This window comes from Ursus arctos, unplaced genomic scaffold (assembly GCF_023065955.2).
Source record: "Ursus arctos isolate Adak ecotype North America unplaced genomic scaffold, UrsArc2.0 scaffold_29, whole genome shotgun sequence".
NCBI lineage: Eukaryota > Metazoa > Chordata > Mammalia > Carnivora > Ursidae > Ursus > Ursus arctos.
This window is the reverse complement of record NW_026622974.1, coordinates 20,752,677-20,775,653: the sequence shown is the minus strand read 5'-3', so window position 1 is coordinate 20,775,653 and position 22,977 is coordinate 20,752,677. Positions and strand designations below refer to the sequence as shown.

The 22,977-nt window shown below is 34.8% G+C and overlaps 1 protein-coding gene across 1 annotated transcript in view; it reads left to right on the top strand.

The window, feature by feature from the left end:
• EYS (eyes shut homolog) overlaps positions 1-22,977 on the top strand; it is a 1,472,707-nt gene that overhangs the window by 256,879 nt on the left and 1,192,851 nt on the right. The window contains 1 exon segment of the mRNA XM_044387239.3: positions 22,795-22,810. Coding sequence (XP_044243174.2) covers positions 22,795-22,810 — 16 coding nt within the window.

Below are 22,977 nucleotides of genomic sequence, written 5' to 3'. Positions count from 1 at the left end.
CAGTCATTAGCTAACCCTTTTATGGGGGGAAAAAAACTGGAAAAATTTAAAAAAAAGGGGGGGAGCTATAGGTTTCAGTAGTGTAAATCCTCATGTAATAAGTTTGGCTATATATTCTACCTATAATAAAGATCAGTAATTAATGCATTTTACACACACATGTTCTTTCAATTGGATTTTTTTGTCATTTGTACTTAAATTGAAGAGAAAGGACTGTGGCATGTAAGGAGGATTCCCAACATGAAAGAGAAAGCCCAAAATAAAGAGATAAGAGGAACTCAGAACTTTTCCAGGGATATTCACTGACACCTTATTACTCCTTAAAATACAGACAAAAATAATAACATATATTAACAACATTAATAAAAACTCTCCTTAGGGCACATTTAAAAGTTTGTTGGTTGTAAGTTTGGTGGTTGGATTTAGAATGCTTTATAGGTAAATTCCTTCTATACCTAGTTTATTGAGAGATTTTATCATGATGGTATTAAACTCTGTTAGATGTTTTTTTTCTACATCTATTGAGATGGGCATGTGATTTTTATTTTTCATTCTAGTAATATGAAATACCAGTTAATTGATTTATATGTGTTGAACCATCCTTGCATCCCAGGGATAAATTCCACTTGATCATAATATATGATTCTTATAATGTGCTGTTGAATTCAGTTTTGTTTTGCGCTTTTACTCTTATGTTCGTTATGGATGTTGGAATGTAGTTTTTTTGTTTTGTTCTTTCTTGTAGTGTCTTTGGCTTTAATATCAGGGTAGTAGTAGCCTCATAAAATGAGGTTGGAAGTGTTCCCTTCTCTCTATTTTTGCAAAAGTTTGAGAAGAATTGACATTAATTCTTCTTGAAATGTTTAAGATAATTCACCAGTGAAGTTATCTAATCTTGGACTTTTCTTTATTTTGAAGTTTTTGACTACTGATTCAATCTCCTTACTTACTATTTGTTCAGATTCTGTTTCTTCATTATTCGGTCTTGGCAGGTTGCATTTTCCAGGAAAGTATCCATTCATCTTAGAATCTCTAATTTGTTGGTATATGATCGACCTAGCAGTCTCTTATGATCTTTTTTTTTTTTTTTAATTTCTATAGCAGTCTCTTGTGATCTTTATTTATTTTTTTATTAATTTTATGTCTCTTGGACTTTATGCTAAGTGAAATAAGCCAGTCACAGAAGGACGAATACTTCCTAATTCCACTTATACAAAGTACCTAAATTGGCCAAACTCATAGAATCAGAGACCAGAATAATGATCGTCAGGGGCTGGGGATAGGGAAAAATGGTGAAGTTGCTGAACAATGGGTATAAAGTTTCAGTTATTCAAGATGAGTAAGTTATTGTCTTCTGTACAATATTGTGCCTATAATTAACAATACTTATGCCCTTAAAATTTTGTTAAGAGAGTAGACCTCATGTTAAATGTTCTTACTATACATACATAATGCTTTGTAGACTTTGCATGGTTGGAATAGGATGACTGGTCATTGTCTCTGAATTAGAAATTATTCCATAGTACAAATTAATAAAGATAGAAGGAAAATGTTTTATTACCAAAAAGCACTTCTTTTGTGCCATATAAAATCACAAATAGAAATAGAAATTGCAATAAAACATGCATTCTCATCATTTTAATTGGAATGGAATTTGAGACACTTTCTTTTCAAATTAGAAAACACTCTTTCAGAAGATTTTAAACTCCGTCATTTTTTTCTTCCACCAAATAAAGTATATTTGAATTAAGAAAAGTTTAGCCAACTATGTTTTTTTTTAATTATCTACAAATGTTGACAATTTTGTTATCAACATCAATTTATACTTCTTTACAAAGGACAAAAATATCAATCAGCCAAGACGTGGCAATTGAGAGTCTTGGTTAAAACATAAGATCTACATTTCTTTCATGTTATAAAATATGGCTGATGAAGTATTTTCAAACATTTTGATTTATTATTAATTATTACTTAATTTCTGAGATAAATATTTTGGCACATTCCTCTAATGTTCAGTGGAACTAGAAAGGCATAGTGAAAGCAAAAGTTTCTGATTGACCCATAGAAGCATGGGTATGTATCCCTTACAATGTTTCCTCTTCAAAATTTATGTTTACTTTTACTTTATGCAGTTATCAAATCAGGGCTGTACAGATTTTTCAGCGGATACTTAGAACAAAAATTTAAGTGAAAAAATATTCAGCAGTGATGATACAGTTAGGTTTGTTAACTATGAAATGAAATTTTAAGAAAGCAGAGTGAAAAATTTTGAAAGTGAAGGCAACAGAAGGAGGCTGGAACTGGAAAGAGGAAATCGATAAATATGGGTTCGAGGATATATGACAGAATATATGCCTTAGTTGTACCTTTGAGGTAGAGACTTAGTATTACAAGAATATGAGATATAGTTAAATGATACAAAAATTAGACAACTGAACCAGTCCCAGTAATGGCGAGTAGGAATTGAATGAGAAGGACTCTGATCTTTCAGTGTTTATCTTGGAATATAGTGTAGTCCCAAGGGAATGTTAGTCTCCAGAATGGTCTTATTATTGTTACTTACTTACATTCATTCATTCATTCATTCATTCATTCTCTTTCTGCAATCACATTTAAATATGGAATAAATCCTGCTGATTACATCTCTTGACAACCTCTAATATCGCTCCTTCCTCCCCTCACCATTTTCTCTGTGATTGTTGTAGTTTGAACAAAAGATAAAACTTAAAATAATTAAAAATCTGTGTGCTGAAGCTCAGTGGATTTTTCTAAAATGCAAATCTTTCATGTTACTATCTTGCCGAAAATGTTTAAATGTCTTCTTACTGCCTATGAAATGTCTAGACATTTCATGCAAGGATCTCCATTAACTTTCTAGTGTCATTTCTTACTATAGTCCATATTCATCCAAAGCTTTAACACTACCAAACTGTTTGCAGTATCACAATACAATGTAGTCCCTAAGTCTTAATGCTTTAGAATATCCCTTTGGTCATATGTTTACTCTACTCCATAGCCTTCCTAGTGATAGTCAAGACTTGGTTTATTACCTTTCTTGAAACTGCCAGGCAGAGTTAGGTTCAACCTTTAAAGATGCACCACATTTTATTTTACCTATTTGTTTGCTTTTTTATCTCTCCTACTTCATAAGCTCCTCCGTAAGGTCCTAGACAGGGTTTTGTCTTGACTAATTTTTATCTATAATGCAATACCTGTCACATAGTAGACTAATAACTCCCTGTTGAATTAATAACTGAATAAATGGTCTTCATTGAATCTTGTCACTAAAATATCTGAGGAATAATTCTTGTAATTTTTTTTAAATGAGGAAAGAAAATCAATTAACTTCCAAATACTCATTTATAGAGTTAATGACACATAAGACAGTGCCTACAAAACTAGCCAAAAAATTGATCCATGAATTTCACTAAATGTTTCTAAGACCCATTTAATCTCCAAACTCCCCAGTTGGAAAGAAATAATTCAGGAGAAAATTCTACTAATCCATTTGGCATGCTCAGTAATGGCAATTGCTTCAGGGTTGTATCTGTTGAAACCTCCTGGTCAATGTCAAATTTGAAAGCTTTAGAGGAAATAATTGTACATGTTGGGTAGCGAAGCTGTTGGTGTGGGCATGACAGCCCTTTCTTTGTCTTCTTTTCAGCAATTCCAATAGAATCAGTCACCTACATGTTAGGGTAGTGGCGTTGATGAAAGAGTTACGTTAAGACTTAATCTAGATAAAGTGCGGGTAATACTGAACTGTCAGTAGAAACACTGATAGAATGTACCCTGAAATAAAACCACTTTTTCTCTACAAAGTCATGGTAACTTTCTACAATTCTGAAGATGCAAAATTATTTTAAACTCCTCAGTCCACTTGCTTATGTATAGAAACATACATACTTAGGAAATCCAACACGTCAGTGCTGCCCTATTTCAAGAGAAGCATATGTATTTATTTGACTTATAACCCATATGTCAATTACTTGTGGCACCTTCATCTTTCCTGTCATAAAATTATATAACAAAATAATATTATACTTTTTGGCTAATGTGACCTGATTAATTCGTTATGAACTACTAGTTTTGGTTGAGTGGTTTGTCTTATATTAAATAAAGGAAGAAATCACTTTGAAAATTGCTATTTTACTAATCAGTAGAATTATATACCACAATGAAAATCTCAGACTCTGTTGTCCATTTTTTAACATTTCAGTTAGATAGAATAATCTGCTCTAGCTACCAAGCAGTGGATATGCTTAATGGATATAATTAAATAGTACTTAGTCAAGGGACTATTCAAAGAGTATCTCAAGTATTAAAATCCTCCTACTTTTCTCCTCTTTTGCTCATAACTATTACAATTTAGAAGAGATATATTAGTAATTACCCCAAAACAGAGGCTATAGTATGATCTTTAAAATTATTAAACACATCATTATAAAATTTTTCTCTATATAATGTCATTGTAGCTATCCAGTAAAAAAAAAAATCATAGATGATCTACTAGGGGATTAGCTGTAATAAACCAATCATTTTATTGTAGAAGATAAAAGTATTAAGACATGTTTTCTTTGATTTCTGTTTTCCCTTCTGTCATTCCTTTTTTTCTTCTCTCTTTCCCTCCCTCCTTCCTTTATTCCTTCCTTCCTCTTTTCCTTTGCACATTTCTTTTTTATTCCCTTCATTTGTCATTTTAAAACATGTTTTTCTTTACATGGTTGTTCTGTTTTCTTTTTTAAAATGAAAGTGTTTTAGGTTTCCTGAATAGAATTAATTATTGAATGATTAATTATGTGATCATACAAGGAAAAAATTTATTTAGATGTGGTATCCAGGAGTTGGCACTCTGAGGCTTGAAAGAAACACATAGACTTAAACCCTAGTACCCATGAGCTTGTATACTGTAAAGAAGTAAAGACATACAAATGAATAGGTGCATCTTAAAGCAATCTATGATGGATACCAGCTGAGGGGCACAAAATGCAGTTAATATTAAGATTTCTGTAGGCAATCACTCCGATCGGTTAATTGCAAAATAAGTGGAAATACTCTAAATGATATCAGATGATAATAATTTATTTTTAAATGATATAAAGGTCATTTGAGAGGTGAAGAGAAGCCCATAATAGTCCCACCTATTTAACAGTGATATTTAAAAGGCATAGAGTGGGGGCAGGTCATGTCATTTACATACTAAAGAGTTTTTTGTATGAATATGTTGTCATCCAGAGATACACTTCTTAATTTGTTTATTGGATTTTACACAGAAATGTCACTGATGATAACCTTTGTCATTATTCAGTGTGTGTTTAACAAGTGAATAGAGAAGGCTGATAATAGAAATCAAAATGGTACTGTTGATATGAACATGGCAGCATTGAGCATAGCTTTTAAAATAAAAGGATTTCTCTGCCTCTGTGCTTAGCAGGGAGTCTGCTTGAGATTCTCTCTCTCCTTCTTCCTCTGCCCTTCCCCCAGGCTTGTGTGCTCCCTCCCTCTCTCTAAAATAAATAAAGAAATCTTTAAAAAAGTAAAGAAAATAAAAGGACTTATCTCTAGAATAAAGTAAGATAGAAACTCAATCATCTTTTTGGCTACCGGTACAGATAGAGTTAAAGATAAGTACTCAGCTAAAATATTTAGCGAACAATCTTCTGTAATATTTGGAGATAGGCATTGTATTTGTTATCTATTGGTAATAACAATATTTCCACACATTCAGTGGTTTAAAAAAACACACGGGGCTCCTGGGTAGCGCAGTCGGTAAGCATCTGCCTTCGGCTCAGGGCGTGATCCTGGCATTCCGGGATCGAGTCCCACATCGGGCTCCTCCGCTGGGAGCCTGCTTCTTCCTCTCCCACTCCCCTGCTGTGTTCCCTCTCTCGCTGTTTGTCTCTCTGTCATATAAATAAATAAAATCTAAATAAATAAATAAATAAATAAAAATAAAATAAAATAAAATAAATTAAAACACACACACACATTTATTATCTTGTGATTTCTGTGGGTATGAAGCCCAGGCACAGCTCAACTGGGTCCTCTGTTCAAGGTCTCACTGGGATCAAGGTGTTTGGCCAAGGCTGCGAGGTCATTAGAAGCTCATTTCAAGAAGGATCTCCTCCTAAGCTCTTTTAGGTTGTTGGCAGGATTTAGTTCCTTGCAGGCTGCTGAACTGAAGGAATCAGTTCTTTGCTGGTTGTTGGCAGAAGGCCACCTTTAGCTTCATGTTCATGGCCCTCGCCATTTTGTGTCTTACAACATGGCAGCTTGCTTCTTCAAAGCCAGCGGACAAGAGAATCATCTAACAATATGAACGTTATGTAATGTAATAATATATACATATATATCTTCATCATTACCATATTCTATTGATTAGAAGCCAGTGACAGGTCCTGTTCACAGTCAAGATGAAAGGATTATATAAGGGCATGAACACTAGGAGGCAGGGATCATAAAAACCACCTAAGTGTGTGCTCACCACAGATACTATACATCACTTATTAAAAAAGAAACAAACACATTTGAGTTTAAGTTTCACTTAGTACGGAGATGTAAATTGATTAGAAAGTATAATGGGTAGTTTGAATATAGTTTTAAAAATACTCCACTTCTACATTTATAAAGTTATTAATCTTGAACACGAATTTTTCAGTGAAGTAATGCTGCTAATTATTTGTAACTCCATCTTTGTCCTATTATACTTGGCAATAGAAGAGAATTAAATATGGAAAAAAAAAATCCTCCCTCTCCCCAGCTCATGCTCTCTTTCTCAAATAAATAAATAAATTCTTTTTTTAAAAGATTATTTATTTATTTATTTTTACATATTTTTTTTATTTTTTATTTTTTAAATTTTTTCCTTATTTTTTTTAATGATATTTTTATTATATTATGTTAGTCATCATACAGTACTTCCCGGGTTTTTGATGTAAAGTACGATGATTCATTAGTTGTGTATAACACCCAGTGCACCATGCAATACGTGCCCTCCTTACTACCCATCACCAGCCTATCCCATTCCTACACCTCCCTCCCCTCCGAAGCCCTCAGTTTGTTTCTCAGAGTCCATAGTCTCTCATGCTTCACTCACCCCTCTGATTACCCCCCTTTCTTTATCCCTTTTTCTCCTACCAATCTTCCTACTTCTTATGTTCCATAGATGAGAGAAACCATATAATTGTCTTTCTCTGCTTGACTTATTTCACTTAGCATTATCTCCTCCAGTGCCGTCCATGTTGCAGCAAATGTTGAGAAATTGTTCTTTTTGATAGCTGAATAATATTCCATTGTATATATGGACCACAACTTCTTAATCCAGTCATCTGTTGAAGGGCATCTTGGCTCCTTCCACGATTTAGCTATTGTGGACAATGCTGCTATGAACATTGGGGTGCATATGGCCCTTCTCTTCACTACGTCTGTATCTTTGGGGTAAATACCCGGTAGTGCAATGGCTGGATCATAGGGTAGCTCAATTTTTAACTTTTTAAGGGACCTCCACACTGTTTTCCAGAGTGGCTGTACCAACTTGCATTCCCACCAACAATGTAGGAGGGATCCCCTTTCTCCACATCCTCTTCAGCAATTGTTGTTTCTTGCCTTGTCTATTTTTGCCATTCTAACTGGCATAAGGTGGTATCTCAGTGTGGTTTTGATTTGACTTTCCCTGATGGCTAATGATTTTGAACATTTTTTCATGTGTCTGTTAGCCATTTGTATGTCTTCATTGGAAAAGTGTCTGTTCATATCTTCTGCCCATTTTTGAATTTGATTATTTGTTTCTCATGTATTGAGTTTGAGAAGTTCTTTATAGATCTTGGATACCAGCCTTTTATCTGTAGTTTCATTTGCAAATATCTTCTCCCATTCCATGGGCTGCCTCTTAGTTTTTTTGACTGTTTCCTAGGCTGAGCAGAAACTTTTTATCTTGATGAAGTCGCACAAGTTCATTTTATCTTTTGTTTCTCTTGCCTTTGGAGATGTGTCATGATAAAGGTTGCTGTGGCTGATGTCATAGAGTTTGCTGCCTATGTTCTCCTCTAGGATTTTGATGGATTCCTGTCTCACATTGAGGTCTTTCATCCATTTAGAGTTTATCTTTGTGTACGGTGTGAGAGAGTGTTCGTTTCATTCTTTTGCATGTAGCTGTCCAATTTTCCCAGCACCATTTATTGGAGAGACTATCTTTTTTTCCACTGGATCCCCAAACCAGGCAAAGACCACTTCAAAAAAGAGAATTACAGGGGTGCCTGGGTGGCGCAATCATTAAGCGTCTGCCTTCGGCTCAGGGCATGGTCCTGGCGATCTGGGATCGAGCCCCGCGTCAGGCTCCTCCGCTGAGAGCCTGATCCTTCCTCTTTCACTCCCCCTGCTTGTGTTCCCTCTCTCCTTGGCTGTCTCTCTGTCAATTAAATAAATAAAATCTTAAAAAAAAAAAAGAATTACAGACCGATTTCCCTAATGAATATGGATGCCAAAATTCTCAACAAGATCCTGACTAATAGAATCCAACAGTACATTAAAAGGATTATCCATCATGACCATCCCAGGGTTTCATCCCTGGGATGCAAGGGTGGTTCAACATTCGCAAATCTATCAGTGTCATAGACTTTATCAGCAAAAAAAAAAAAAAAAAAAAAAAAAAAAAAAAGCCAAAAATCATATGATTCTCTCAATAGATGCAGAAAAAGCATTTGACAAAATACAGCATCCTTTCCTGATTAAAACCCTTCAGAGTGTAGGGATAGTGGATACATTCCTCAATCTCATAAAAACCATCTATGAAAAGCCTACAGCAAATATCATTCTCAATGGGGAAAATCTGGAAGCCGTAAGATCAGGAACACGACAAGGATGCCCACTTTCACCATTATTATTCAACATAGTACTAGAAGTCCTTGCAACAGCAATCAGACAACAAAAAGGGATAAAAGGTATCCAAATCGGCAAAGAAGAAGTCAAACTGTCTCTCTTCGCAGATGACATGATACTGTATATGGAAAACCCAAAAGAATCCACTCCCAAACTATTAGAAGTTATAAGCAATTTAGTAATGTGGTGGGATACAAAATCAATGCTCAGAAATCAGTGGCATTTCTATACACGAATAATGAGACTGAAGAAAGAGAAATTAGAGCATCCCTCCCATTTACAATAGCACCAAAAACTACAGGTTACCTTGGAATTAACTTAACCAGAGACGTAAAGGACCTATATTCTAGAAACTACTAATCACTCTTGAAAGACATTGAGGAAGACACAAAAAGATGGAAAAATATTCCATGCTCCTGGATCGGAAGAATTAACATAGTTAAAATGTCCATGCTACCCAGAGCAATCTATACTTTCAATGCTATCCTGATCAAAATACCAATGACATTTTTCTAAGAACTGGAACAAATAGCCCTTAAATTTGTATGGAACTAGAAAGGCCCCGAATCACCAAAGAACTGTTGAAAAGGAAAAACAAAGCTGGGGCATCACAATGCCAGATTTCAAGCTGTACTACAAAGCTGTGATCACAAAGACAGCATGGTACTGGCACAAAAACAGACACATAGACCAATGAAACAGAATAGAGAACCCAGAAATGGACCCTCGGCTCTTTGGGCAACTAATCTTTGACAAAGCAGAAATAAATAAATTCTTAAAAAAAAGAAAAGAAAAGAAAAACAAGAATGTGGTCATCAAAGATAAAAGATGATCAGAAAGTATCTTAAAAGTAGTAACCATAATTTTTGTTTTGTTTTACTTTTTAGACTAATATTTCCTATTAAATGATACTAATTAAAAAGCAAAATAAACAGTACTTGACTGATATATTATGAAGTTTTTCTTTATATCAATATAGTTATTTTTACTAAGGAATTTCAACTTTTTTCAGGAAAGTTTGGAGATATAATTTAAGGGAATTGTATAGTGGTACTCTTCCAATTTTCTACTCTTAAAGAATCATTTTTTGTGATATCCTAAAGAAATGGCCATACAGAATTTTCATAAACGTGTGTGTGTGTGTGTGTGTGTGTGTGTGTGTGTGTGTGAGATTTGGAACTCACGGTTTTTCCTGGTAGGTTGTCTACTTGAGAAAATACTAATGATTAATAAGGATTCCTTTACATCTTCTCATTTGCATGTATAACTTCCTTAGAGTTCTTAGTTTTTGTCATGTAACACTATTTCTAGACTCCTACTTAATTTGACTACTATCCCCTGAATTCTGTCTAGACTGTCACAATACCATGTAAGCTTGTAAGTAAATACCATATTCATCTGTATGAAATTTGGATCACAAAAGTCAGTTGAAGCTATCATTTTGTTTTTCTTAGTGTAACCTAATTTTATATATGGTTTAAGCAGTGATGCTGTGTTCCATTTTATATTGTATTTTCTGTCAATCAAAAAGGTTCCTTTTATTTTTTCCACATAAATTTACCAATCCAGATTCTTCCATTCTATTTAATCAGTATATTAATGCTTCAAAGTCAAATTATTATTGGTCTTTGCTAGACCTCAGTCTGTTTATTCAGTATTCTGTCTTGCTTAAATTATTTTCACTCTACTGTTGTCCAGCACTTTAGCTTCCCCAAGGAGCAGAAGACACCCTAGGAACTGTGTTCTTCTTCTTTGTTGCTGAGTATATTGAAAACAGCTACTAAATGTCTACTGACAGAATGAAAAAGGAAACATGTAACACTGAAGATTTATTTTTGGTCAGTGACATATGAGGGGAAATTTGCAGAGTAGAGAGATAAGCAGAAAATTAATCCCAATGACATTGTTGTGCTACTGGATCCTTTAACCCTGAGCTAACCTGCGTTTGTACTTTGAGTTTAGTAAGGTGATTTTATATTATTTATGTCAGTTGGCAATGACTTCTGTGTTATTTCTAGCTAAAGGTATCCGTACATTATAGTAGTGGGATATATCCAGTACAACCAATAGCACTATTTATAGATGATTATTGTTAGGCTTTCATGAAGAAAGAAAAAAAAATTAAAAATTGTTGTGACTGAACAAACCAACACCAGATATTATGAATTGTATACAGTATACCATGGAAGTTATATTAGTTTTTTTTTTTTTTTTTTTTTTTTTTTTTTTTTTTAAGATTTATTTAGGAGAGCTAGAGAGCATGAACAGGGGGAGGGACAGAGGGAGAGGGAGAAGAAGGCTCCCCACTGAGCAGGGAGCCTGACATGGGGCTTGATCCTAGGGGCTTCATCCCAGGACCCTAAGATTATGACCTGAGCCAAAGGTAGACGCTTAACCGACTGAGTCACCCAGGCACCCCAAGTTCCATTAGTTTTCTATTCCTGTGTAACAAACTGCCATAATGTTAGCAGCTTAAAACAGCACAAACTTGGGCACCTGGGTAGCTCAGCCATTAAGCATCTGCCTTCAGATCAGCTCATGATCCCAGGGTCCTGGGATGGAGCCCTGCATTGGGCTTCCTGCTCGGCAGGAAGCCTGCTTCTCCCTCTCACACTCCCCTTGCTTGTGTTCCCTCTCTCCTGCCTCACTCTGCCAAATAAATAAATAAAATCTTGAAAGAAAACAGAAGAACAACAACAAAAAAGACACAAACTTCCTTCCTCAAAAACAACAAAAAAAATCTCTTTTAAGGGATCATTTGATATTGACAAGTCCATTCAGGAGAATATCTCTTTAACTCAAAGTCAGATGATTAGAAACCTTAATTATATCTTCAAAATTATTTCCACTTTGCCATATATAAACTAATAGTATGGTATCCTGTCATATTGATAGGTTCTATTGGCTCTTGATGGAAGGAAATTATACAAGGCATGTACACTTGGAGGTGGAACTTTTGAGAGCCATCTTAAAATTCTGCCCATCACAAGAATTATTTCGAGCATACTTTTATTCCTTGTTCACCAAAGTGTTAAAAATGAGTTGATTATAATTTTATTCCTGAGGAATTTATTACTTAATAGATGCATGGTAAAGTATCAAATTGGTTATCAAAAGAATACTTCCCTTTATTTAATGCTGAAGCAATATGAAATACACTGAGTACTTTATGTTGCATTATTCACATTCTACTAATTTCATCCTTTACTGCATGTGTTATATTTGGTTAAGTAGAGAAATTTCCAAATAAGGCCTAATCTGAAAGTATCTTCCCATTGGGCAAAATGATAGACATGGTGAAAATTGTTACAATGAGTAATATTTCCTGCTTATCAAAGTTCAGGTATTGGCTATTAACTGTTTACTATCAATACTGAATCGACTGTGCTAGTTGTTTGCTTTCATTGTCTTTTGGTTTCTTCCCTTGAATGTTACAACCAAAGATTTAGGTAGATAGAAAGTAGCCTATATAACACATATCTGGGTAGCACAGCCATTTGCTTATCACATTTCTTTGCTTGGTAAAGAGTATGTGAAAAGTTTTAAAAATGTATGAGAATTTTTTGACAGGTAGTTAAAATAATACCATAACTAGATATTAGTGAAGCCCTGAAAAGACATTGAATACAGATCCCTCTTTTGAACAAATTCATTTATTAAAAATCAATTTTGAAAGGGTTAGATTTAATGTATATCAAGAAGAGACTGCAGTAGACACAAGAGTTTCCTCTTGTGTTTGCTTTATAATTCTTCATGGTATGACATTTTACAAAAATATGAACAAGTCACTACACTAAAATATATAATCCAGGAACTTTTAATGTTGTTCTTGTTTAAGGGTTCTTCCTATCTTTGTTAACTTTTTTTTTATAATCTAAAACACTAGATTAATGGTACAACTACTTAAAAATCATAAATTACTGATACTAACACAATCACCCAAAATCTTGCTATATTTATTGCTTGAAGTAGGGCAATATTTTCAAAATGTTTACACAAGCTAGGAGACTTCCCTCAGAATGTTTAAGAAATCTGCTCTATACATATTTGAAAAAAGGAATTTCACTTTTTCCTAAATTATAGTGAAATTAAAACTTCCTTTTAAAGATATCTGTGACCACTGGCATGATGAAGGAATGTCTTTATGTCTTTATAGTCTTGTAAAGTAACACTTTATGGTCACATGAAGTAATTTTTGGTTAATAAGTGCCAAGGCAGCAGCAAAGCGTCTGTTACATGAAGTCTGAAATCACTGTAAAACATTTATTAACATTTTAATGGATAGCCTTAATATTTTCATAAAGACAACGTGTTTATTCCTTCATATTATGTTTTAATTATTATTAAAATATCTAGATGTTTTATTTTCTAGTGGAACCATTAAAGCAAAGGTAAAAATATTCAAAAGGACCTAAATAAGTACACTATTCATTTTACTAGGTATATTAGTTTATTTGGGCTGCCATAATAAAATACCCCAGAATAGGTAGCTTTACAACAGAGATTTATGTTTTCACAGTTCTGGAAATCCAAGATCAAGACACCAACAGGGTTGGTTTCCTCTCTCTTTAGCTTAGAGGTGACCCCTCTCTTGCTGCCTTTTCAAGTGGTCCTCCCTCTGTACGTGTGAGCCTCCATGTCTGTGTGTGTCCTAATGTCCACTTCTTATAAGGACTCCAATCGGATTAGATTAGGATCTGCCCTCATGGCCTTATTTACAGTCACATTTTAGCACAGCTGGCAGTTAGGGCTTCAGCATTTGGATTTTGAAGGGACACAGTTCAGCCTGCAAAAGTAGGTATGAAAAGTGTGGAGACAAATGATGAACATACTTTTTCTTATATAAGCATTTACCAAAAATGTTGTATTGGGAGATACATGCCTCTGTTGTCATGGAAATTTTAACTACAATTTGAAAACTAAGAAACCCATTGCTAAGTAAACTTCAGAAGTAACAAGAAATCATTAAGAAAAGTACAAATATCAGGGAAACAACAGAAGATAGAATACTTCATACTAACAACCATGGAATACAACAAAGGTGGTTCTCACATGAATTTTGTCTATTTATATGATGTCACCACTGCAGAACACAAAGAAAACACATCTCTATACTTCTTCTGAGATATTAAAATTTTAAAAACTTTATTAGTGAATTAATAAAAATAAAATTTGAATTGATAAGTAGAACCCCTCAAGGAGAAAAGATAAATATTTTCATAACTTTTTTTCCTTTAGAAGATCTATTACATAGAAAAACCTCTTTGGAATCTCATTAAGAACAAAAATATAAAATTTGACCAGCATAAGAATATGAAAGTAGACTGTCCCGTAGAAACAAAATAAGAACACTGCCTGCAGCAAATTTGATAACCTAAAAAAATGGTGATCTTTTATCAAACTATCAGAATTGATACACAAATTAGGAAAAGGATTAAAGCTTTCACTGTCTGATGGTTTCATAGCAAATATTGAGAATATGTATAAAAAGCATTCGGCATTGTACCTGGTGCATAAAAAGCACTCAATTAACATTCGTTATTATTTTTGCAAAGAATAGGTAACAAATGACCAGCATAATCCACGATTTACTCATATCATGTTCTCACATACTTCTCATTTTGCCCTTTGCAATAGTATAAAAATTATCCTAAATGTAAGAGAATTAATTTTTCAATGGGCAGTCATTATTTTTGTAAGAAAAGGTATGTCACTGGCTTTCTTTCCAATAAGATGATTTGCACTTTTGACTTAGAAGTGTGTTGTTCCTGTTAATAATCCAAACATTGCTTAAAGAGCTCTATCTTTCAAATGAAGTTCAAAAGTATATCTTTTGCAAATTATTTCTTGTGTTATATACTTAGCTTGACAAACTAGGGGTTTAACTGCTTTTTAAAAAGTTCTAAAATAAGTAAACTAGTATAATCTAAGTAGGCAAAACTTTCTCCCTGTCAACATTTGGGATTTTATTAAATTGGGAAGTCAGAGGAAAGTTTAACTGGAATTCAAAATTGTTGAATTACCATGATAATCTTAGTGTATAAAGAGAAATAAATATGGAAAATAAGTGTAAATCAAATTATACTTCATGGAAAAGAGTAGCCAAAAATAAATAAAAAACATGTAAACCTTGTAATATATGAATTCACTTATATCTTCCTTTATGGAGTAGATGTGTTCCAGTTATTTTGGTTATAAATAGCTTAATTTCTTCTGACATTAATTATGAAATCAGAGATGCTTTTCTGCAGAGAATAACTCCCATTAGACAAATTTGGAAAATGTGGCTAGAAAGAACAAGCAACGATGAATACCTCAAGAGCAAGCTGTGTGTTGTGGAATGCCAGTTGTGCAGTTTCCTGGGAGTTGTAACTTACTTAATTGTTAAGTCTTCATTTCTAGAAGTTTGAATGCTTTGCTGTGATATATAGATTATGAAATTTCCCTTTAGGCATCATCCAATCCCTGAGTTGTCACTTATACTAATTAGGTTATCTCACTAAATGCAAAAAATATGTATCTTCTACCATAGTTGTTTCTTTTCTTTTAAAAAAAAATTAATTTATTTGACAGATAGAGAGAGAGTGAGAAGCAGGCTCCCCGCTAAGCAGGGAGCCCAATGCAGGGTTCTCTCCCAGGACCCTGGGATCATGACCTGAACCAAAGGCAGACACTTAACTGACTGAGCCACCCAGGCGCCCCTACCATAGTTGTTTCTAACTACTGTTTTCTTGAGAACAAGAAATTCCATAGCAGAGATCACAAGTTTGTGTCTCTCAGATCAAAATCTAGAAGAGTGTTGTAATATGTATGCCCCAGATATTTAGCCAATTTGCAAAGTTGGAACTGAAATTAGGGAAAAGCTGAATATTTTTCTTCTCTTGATACTCTGAATCTCTGAAATGATCAGTTTATATGCCTAGATCATAAAAATTTAGCAGGCATTGAGGAGCATATGTTTCCTTTTAAATAGGACACAGGCTTTCCAATTTACTACATATTCAAAAATTATTTGGCTCATACCACTTCACCCACTTATGTTAACTGAGAATGATGGACATTTAAGCTTGTGACCCCTCCTTTAAGCCAGTGTTGAAGAACTCACTATTTTGCATTAACTAAAAAGGGATGAAAAGAATTTTCTACTTAATTCTTGGTAATTGTGTATTGCTTCTCTGATCATTTACTGACTGCTTGTTACATGCAGATTCTGTGCCAGACAGTAGCAACAAGGATAAAGTTAAATTATATAAATTTTCTGGCCTAGAGGAGTTTGTAATGTAGTAATAGAGACAGATATATAAAGAGGAAATACTCTGGTAGATGCACCCTCAGGATGCAGTTGGAACACAAAGGAAGAATATCTAATGGAGTTAGCAGGGAGACAATCTGGGAGATACTGTGTCTTGAAGGATAACAAAACCGCACTTGAGAAAATGGAGAAATCCTTAAATCAATCTCTAAGATTTTCCTCATTTGATCTAATTTTAATTCCCTGGTGTTAAAAATTTTTGTATACAAATTCTAACACTGCATTTTAATTCCATAAAAACTGCTATTTTATCATGTAAATTAAGTCATTTCAATTTGTTTCTGTATCATAATAAATGTAAATGCCAGTGTAACACAAAACCCTATAGATATATAGAACAGTACAGATATCCCAGGAAGTTACCCTGGCCTTTTCATATTTGAAACTCTCCACATATCTCCCAGAAATGACTACTGTTTTAAAGTTCTTAAAAAGGGGCACCTGGGTGGCTCAGTCATTAAGCGTCTGCCTTCGGCTCAGGGCGTGATCCCAGAGTCCTGGGTTCAAGCCCCACATCAGGCTCCTCTGCTGGGAGCCTGCTTCTTTCTCTCCCACTCCCCCTGCCTGTGTTCCCTCTCTCGCTGGCTCTCTCTCTCTCTCTCTCTCTCTCTCAAATAAATAAATAAAATCTTAAAAAAAAATAAAGTTCTTAAAAAAATCAATGAAGGTCTTTTCTACCACATATTAGATTTGTTTACTCGAAAATTTCATACAAATAGAATAATACACTATTCCCTATTGTATAAAAGATCTTTTGCTCAGTACTGCTTTCTGTTTCTGAAAAACATCCCTGTTGTTTTATGTATCAATAGGCCATTCATGTTTACTGCCACATAGTATTCCAGTGAAAAATTTATCACAGTATATAATCTATTCTAGTAATAGACTCTTAGACTGTTTTATCTATTACGAAAAAGTTACCATGAACATTTATGTACATGTCTTTTTGTGAACATATTTTCCTACCCTTGGATACCTATACAGGAGTGGAATTTCTATATAGGTGTATGTTTATTTTTATAACAAAGAGACCTAATGTTTTTCAAAATGATTGCTTACAAAGGATTCTGTTTGTTTCTTTTATCTGAAAATTTGCTTCACTATATAAATAAATGATTATTTTGGCCATATTCAGAACTCAGAATTGGCAGGTGTTTGTTTTGTTTTTTACATGGTTGATATTTTAAAAATTACCCACTATCTTCTAGCCCCCATAGTTTTAGGTAAGAAGTTACAAAAAGTACCGTAAAGCTTAGCCACATTCTAACATATTCAACATGTTTCAGGTGCGGTTTCCAACATGGAGGCAATATATCTACGTCTAAACCCTCTAACTAATACCCTTTTAAAAACATTTTACTTTGCAGTTACTTTAAAGTAACAGGAAGCTGTGAATATATTACAGAGAGATCATATGTACTCATCACCCAGTTTTTCCCACTGATACCATCCAATGATAGTACTATATCAAAATCAAGAAATTGATAACGGGAAAATATATGTGTGGAGTTCCCTTCACGTATCACATGTGTAGATTCCTGTAACCACTGGCAGAATCAAGTACAGAAACATTCTATTGCTCCAAAGATAGATAAAATCAAGATAAATAATGTATTTTACACATTTGAGTGAAGTGTAGAAAACTTACCTTTCTGTAAATCTCTTTCCCTCCTCTGTTTGTAATTGCCTTAAACTTCTATGTAGCATAAAATGAGACCCACATAGGACAGTGTTGTACCTTTTGCTTCAGACATAATTTAAGAATCTGAACAGAGAGGAAGCCTGTTGAATTTACCCATATAGTTGTCCTTTCCATTGTACAATCTTTCTTGATATTTCAAGATTCTTTTATAATTTCCTTTTTGTTTAAAAAACTTCTTAAGCTTTTTTAAGATTAGATCTGCCAGTAACAAATTCTCTTAGTTTTCCTGAACTTGATAATGTCTTTATTTCTTCTTAATTCTTGAAAGATAATTTTGATTGACATATGATTTGAGGTTAACAGTTGCTTTATTTCAACACTTAAAATTTGTATACCACTTCGTTCTAGTCTCTATGACTTCTGATGAGAAACTTACTGTTGTGTGGATGTTTCTGCCTCTTTGGAAAAGATGTTTTATTCATTGCTTTCAAGATGTTTCTTTGTCTTTCACATTTTGAACTATGGTTAGGCTGTATCTTGGCATGGATTTATTTGGAATTATACTATTTAGTGTTCATTCAGTTTCACCAACCTGCATAAATATTTTACCAAATTTGTAAAATGTTCTACCGTTGTTTCTTTAAATATTTTTCTAACCTTGTCTTTCTCCTCTCCTCTGTGACTCTGATGACACAAAAGATATATCTTTGATTGTAGTCCCACAGGCCCCAGTTCATTTTTTTTTTAAATTCTATTTTCTCTCTGTTATTCAGTTTGGGCAATCTCTATTTTTCTGTCCTCAGGTTCAGTTCAAGTTCACTTAAAGATTATGTTCTCTGTTCTTTCCATTCTCCTGTTGAACCCATTCACTGAGCTTTTTTAAAAATTTCACTTACTATATTTTTCAGTTCTAAAATCTCTTTTTTTTAGTGTTTTCTATTTTTCTGCTGGGACTGTTTTTTCATTTGTTTCAAGCATATTTGTTATTGCTCATTGAAGAATTTTTGTATGGCAGTTTTAAACTCCTTTTCAGATTATTCCAACATTTGTGTCATCTTGGTGTTAGCATTTAAATACATTTCCATGATTTTTAAATGTATCCTGGAGATTTGGTGTAATGTACGATGAGAGTTAAAAAAATTAAAAAAAAACCATATTTTGTTTTTTATTAAAAAAATATTTAAAAATATTTTGTTATAGCTGGCCTCCTCTAACCACTGTGCTAGTGGGGGAAGGTGGGCTCTATGTCAGTATTGCCAGGTAGGGGTAAATGTCCAGGTTCCCCACACAGTTTCTTACAGCTGTAGAGAAGTGGGATATTGGACTCTCTATTAGGCCTCCTCTGACATCTTTTTGGCTAAGAGTGGGAGAATTGCATCATTCCCACTGGGCAAGGTTCTCAGTCTAATTTTCCATTTAACTTTTGCTGACCAGATAGGGGGTGGATCCATAGTCCTTAGATTATTTACTCTGTAAAAATTTTATGTCTTTCTGGGTTACCACTCTCCTGATCTTTAACTAGAAAGCAGATTTTCTTTAGGGCTATTTTTGTCTGTTCCTGTTGGCATTTCAGGGTAGATGGGTTCTGCAGTGCGCAATCTAGGGAATACAAGGTAAAAGAAAATCCAGAGAACTCAACAGGTTGTTGTTTAGGTCCTAAGGTCCCTAGTTTATCTGTCTTCTCTACACCTTTCAATTTTTGAGTCTTTGTTTTATAACTAATGTCCAGCATTTTTAACTGTCCTTGGCAGGATTAACAGGGTGAATTGCATCTACTCTTTGTCCAGAACCAGGTGCAGATGGTGCTTGAACAATATGGGTTTGACTGTGCATTTGAGTAAGTGGTCTCTTTAAGAGGTTGCAAGTTCACTTTGTCAGAGACAGTTCTTCACTAATCAGCTTACTTGGGTTTCTGGATGTATCTTCTGATAATGTTCTTGGGAAGATGGGACTGCTAAAAGGGTCTATTTTAGGGGAAGGCAACTGCTGAGCTCTGAGGTCATGTGTTGGGGGTGGCACTGGCTAAGAACAGTTAGATAGGGTTGCTGGCTTGGTTACATGCCTAAGTGAAGCTGTAAGACAGGCTTCCTAGTTGCCTGGATTCCCTGGTTAGGATTTCGAGATGTTTGGGACTGATCCTATACTCAACAATAGGTGGGACTATGAATTAGCTTCCCTGGAAAGGCAGCAGGACTGGACCCAGGGCCTCACAAATCGTTGTTTGGGGACCTTAATCAGGCAAGAGTGTACATTGAATATTCTGGTCAGATGAGGACACCAGTTTTGACCTGCAAACAGGGGAGGCCATGATTGTGTCGTTTACTCAAATACTACTGTAAGCAGGGCTATTGGATGGGCTGTACATCTTCCCATGTGCTCTAGTAAGATTCCCTGATTGGGTGGGCTGAAGGCTGTATGCAGCAATAATGGGCTCTGAATTAGTTTCTCTGACTGGGAAGCTAATGGGAGAAGCAGCCCCAAGGCCACTAATAGTGCTCTTTGTGGTCTTGACTCAAGGCAGTCTATGCCCCATATCCCTACCTGGAACTTGGCCACTGGTTTTGCTCTGGGGGCAATCAGCTCTGCCTATCTGCCTCTTGGTGCTAGAGTTCTTGGATCACACATCTTCCTTGTGTTCTTGCCAGCCTTTCCTGTCAGATGGGGATGGGGACCATGGTTTGTAGCATGTAGGGCTATGTCTCTAACTTTTCCCGGGGCAGGGCTGTAAGGGCCCACTTCAGGCTACTCCCAAATTTTCCCAAACAGGTTTTCTGGTTGGGAAGGGTTGAGAGCCACGATCCACAGCAGGTGGGGCTATGACTCAGCTCTTCACTTGGACATAGACCAGGCTCCCAGGCAAACAGAACTCCCAATTTGGGAAACCAAATTTGGCAGACCTGCCCCTTGTTGAATTCTCTGGTCAGACTATGCATCTGACTTGGTTCTACAAGTAAGCAAAACCACTTATTAGAACTACTACCTGGGTTCTGCAAGTAGGTACAAGATGGGAGTGCTGGTTCTTGGAGGCTCCTCCCCACTTCTCTGACTCAGTCATACTCGAGGCAGTTGAGCACTGTAAATTCCTGTGATTCCTTTAGGGTGAAAGCAGAGTAGGGCCCAAGTTCTAGAATTCTCTCAATGCTGTCTTCTCTATGATTAGTTGTTAGTAATTCTTCTTGTGAGGTGGTTGAAGTCAGGAATGACTGATGTTACTATCTGGATGATGTCACTCTTCTAGATCCTCTTAAAATATCCCCTGTCTCTTCCTCTTCTTCAACACCCAAATCCTACCTTATCCATCACTAATTCTATTTTGCCTCTTAAATATTTCTTGATTCTGTGCCTCTCTCCCCTTCTTTCTATCTCCTTATGTCAAATTGCCATTGTCAGTCACCTGAGCTAATTTAGAGCTTCCTAACTATTTCCTCTAATGCTCCCTTCTCCTCAGACATTACATTTTGTATACTGAAAACAGAATTTTCCAAAACACAAATCTGATCTTATTGATTCTGTACTCTGTCCATGGCTCAAAATACTCCAGTGTCTTCCTATTACCATAATATAAAGTAGTCAGTCTTTAAGTGGTCCCCAGTCTGGTCATGATGTCACCTTTCTACATCACCTCAAACAGCTAATCACTCTCTCTCACTTCCTTCAATATACCATATACCTGAGGGCCTTTTAATATTCTATTCTTTCTGATTAGAATTGTCTCCCCACACTACCCATCCTCTAATAATACTTGTATGATAAATATTAATCCTGACTCTTGGTTCCAGCTTAGGTCATGATCTCATGGGTCATGGATTGAGCCATACGTCGGGCTCTGCACTGTTTGAAGATTCTCTCCTTCTGCCCCTCCCCCCACTCATGTACACTCTCTGTCTCTCTCTCAAATCTTAAAAAAGAAGAAAAGAAATAGGGGTGCCTGGGTGGCTTAGTCGTTAAGCGTCTGCCTTCAGCTGGGGTCATAATCCCAGGGTCCTGGAATGGAGCCCTGTGTCAGGCTCCCTGCGCAGCAGGAAGCCTGCTTCTCCCTCTCCCACTCCTCCTGCTGGTGTTCCCTCTCTCTCTCTCTCTCTGTCAAATAAATAAATAAAATCTTTAAAAAAATAATAATTCTACACGTATTATAGTAATATAATATAGTGCTTGCAATATCCAGTAAAATGTTTCAATAAATTAAATATTCAACATAAAGACATTTTTAAAGTGTTGAAACTTTTTTTAAGGAGAAAAAATTGTAATTTTCAATCTGATTTGCACTGTGATAATAATCTACTTTAATTAGGTCAAATGCAACCTAGTTATCACTGCTTGGAAATTTATAATTTTTAAGAAAGTTCATTTTGATTGAATTATATTTTACTGTTAATTTATGTTACCTAATACTTTTCTGTGTATTTAATTTACTTACCACCCCTGTGGCTAACTTATTTTATTCATGAAGAAAACTTTAGTGGTCAAATTCTTTTAGTAACGTAGGTAAAAATGTTCAAAAGTACAGCATATGTTTAATTTATGATTTAAGGAGAGAGCCAAATTGAAAGGAAATGTTGATTTGTCTGTATTTTCTAACTATTGTTAATGAATGGATCATTTAAAATACATACCTATATATTTATTTCTGACAAAAATTAATATTTATATTAATTTTACATATTGAAGATTCACGATGTATTTGCTATAGACCATGTTTTGTGGAAGCGTTAAACAAGTTTATGGAAGCTGTGTTGCTGATCCACAGTTTCCAAATAGTTAAAGACAATTTTAGAATAACTAAGAAATATAGGACAATTTGCATTTACAAAGCTGTTTTCTGGCAGGCATCCCAGAGTGCTGTGTATAATCAAATAAAATCACAATTAATGGTTAGTACCAAAATTCCAGTTCAAACATATCAAGCAAAATCACAAATAACAGTGCCAAAATGCCAAATTAAGCAGATGGACTCTGTTTCTAGATTTCTTTAAAAAATGAGTGGGATTTGCCACTTTAATGGTAACCAACATGCTATTTAAGTCCTAGAATAATTTTTTTTTTCAGAAAACTTTTATTCTAAACTATGTGTAAGTATTTTTTATTTATTTATTTATTTTTAGTCTTTGTGTATGTCTGTGCCCAATCCACTGGAACAGTCCTATCT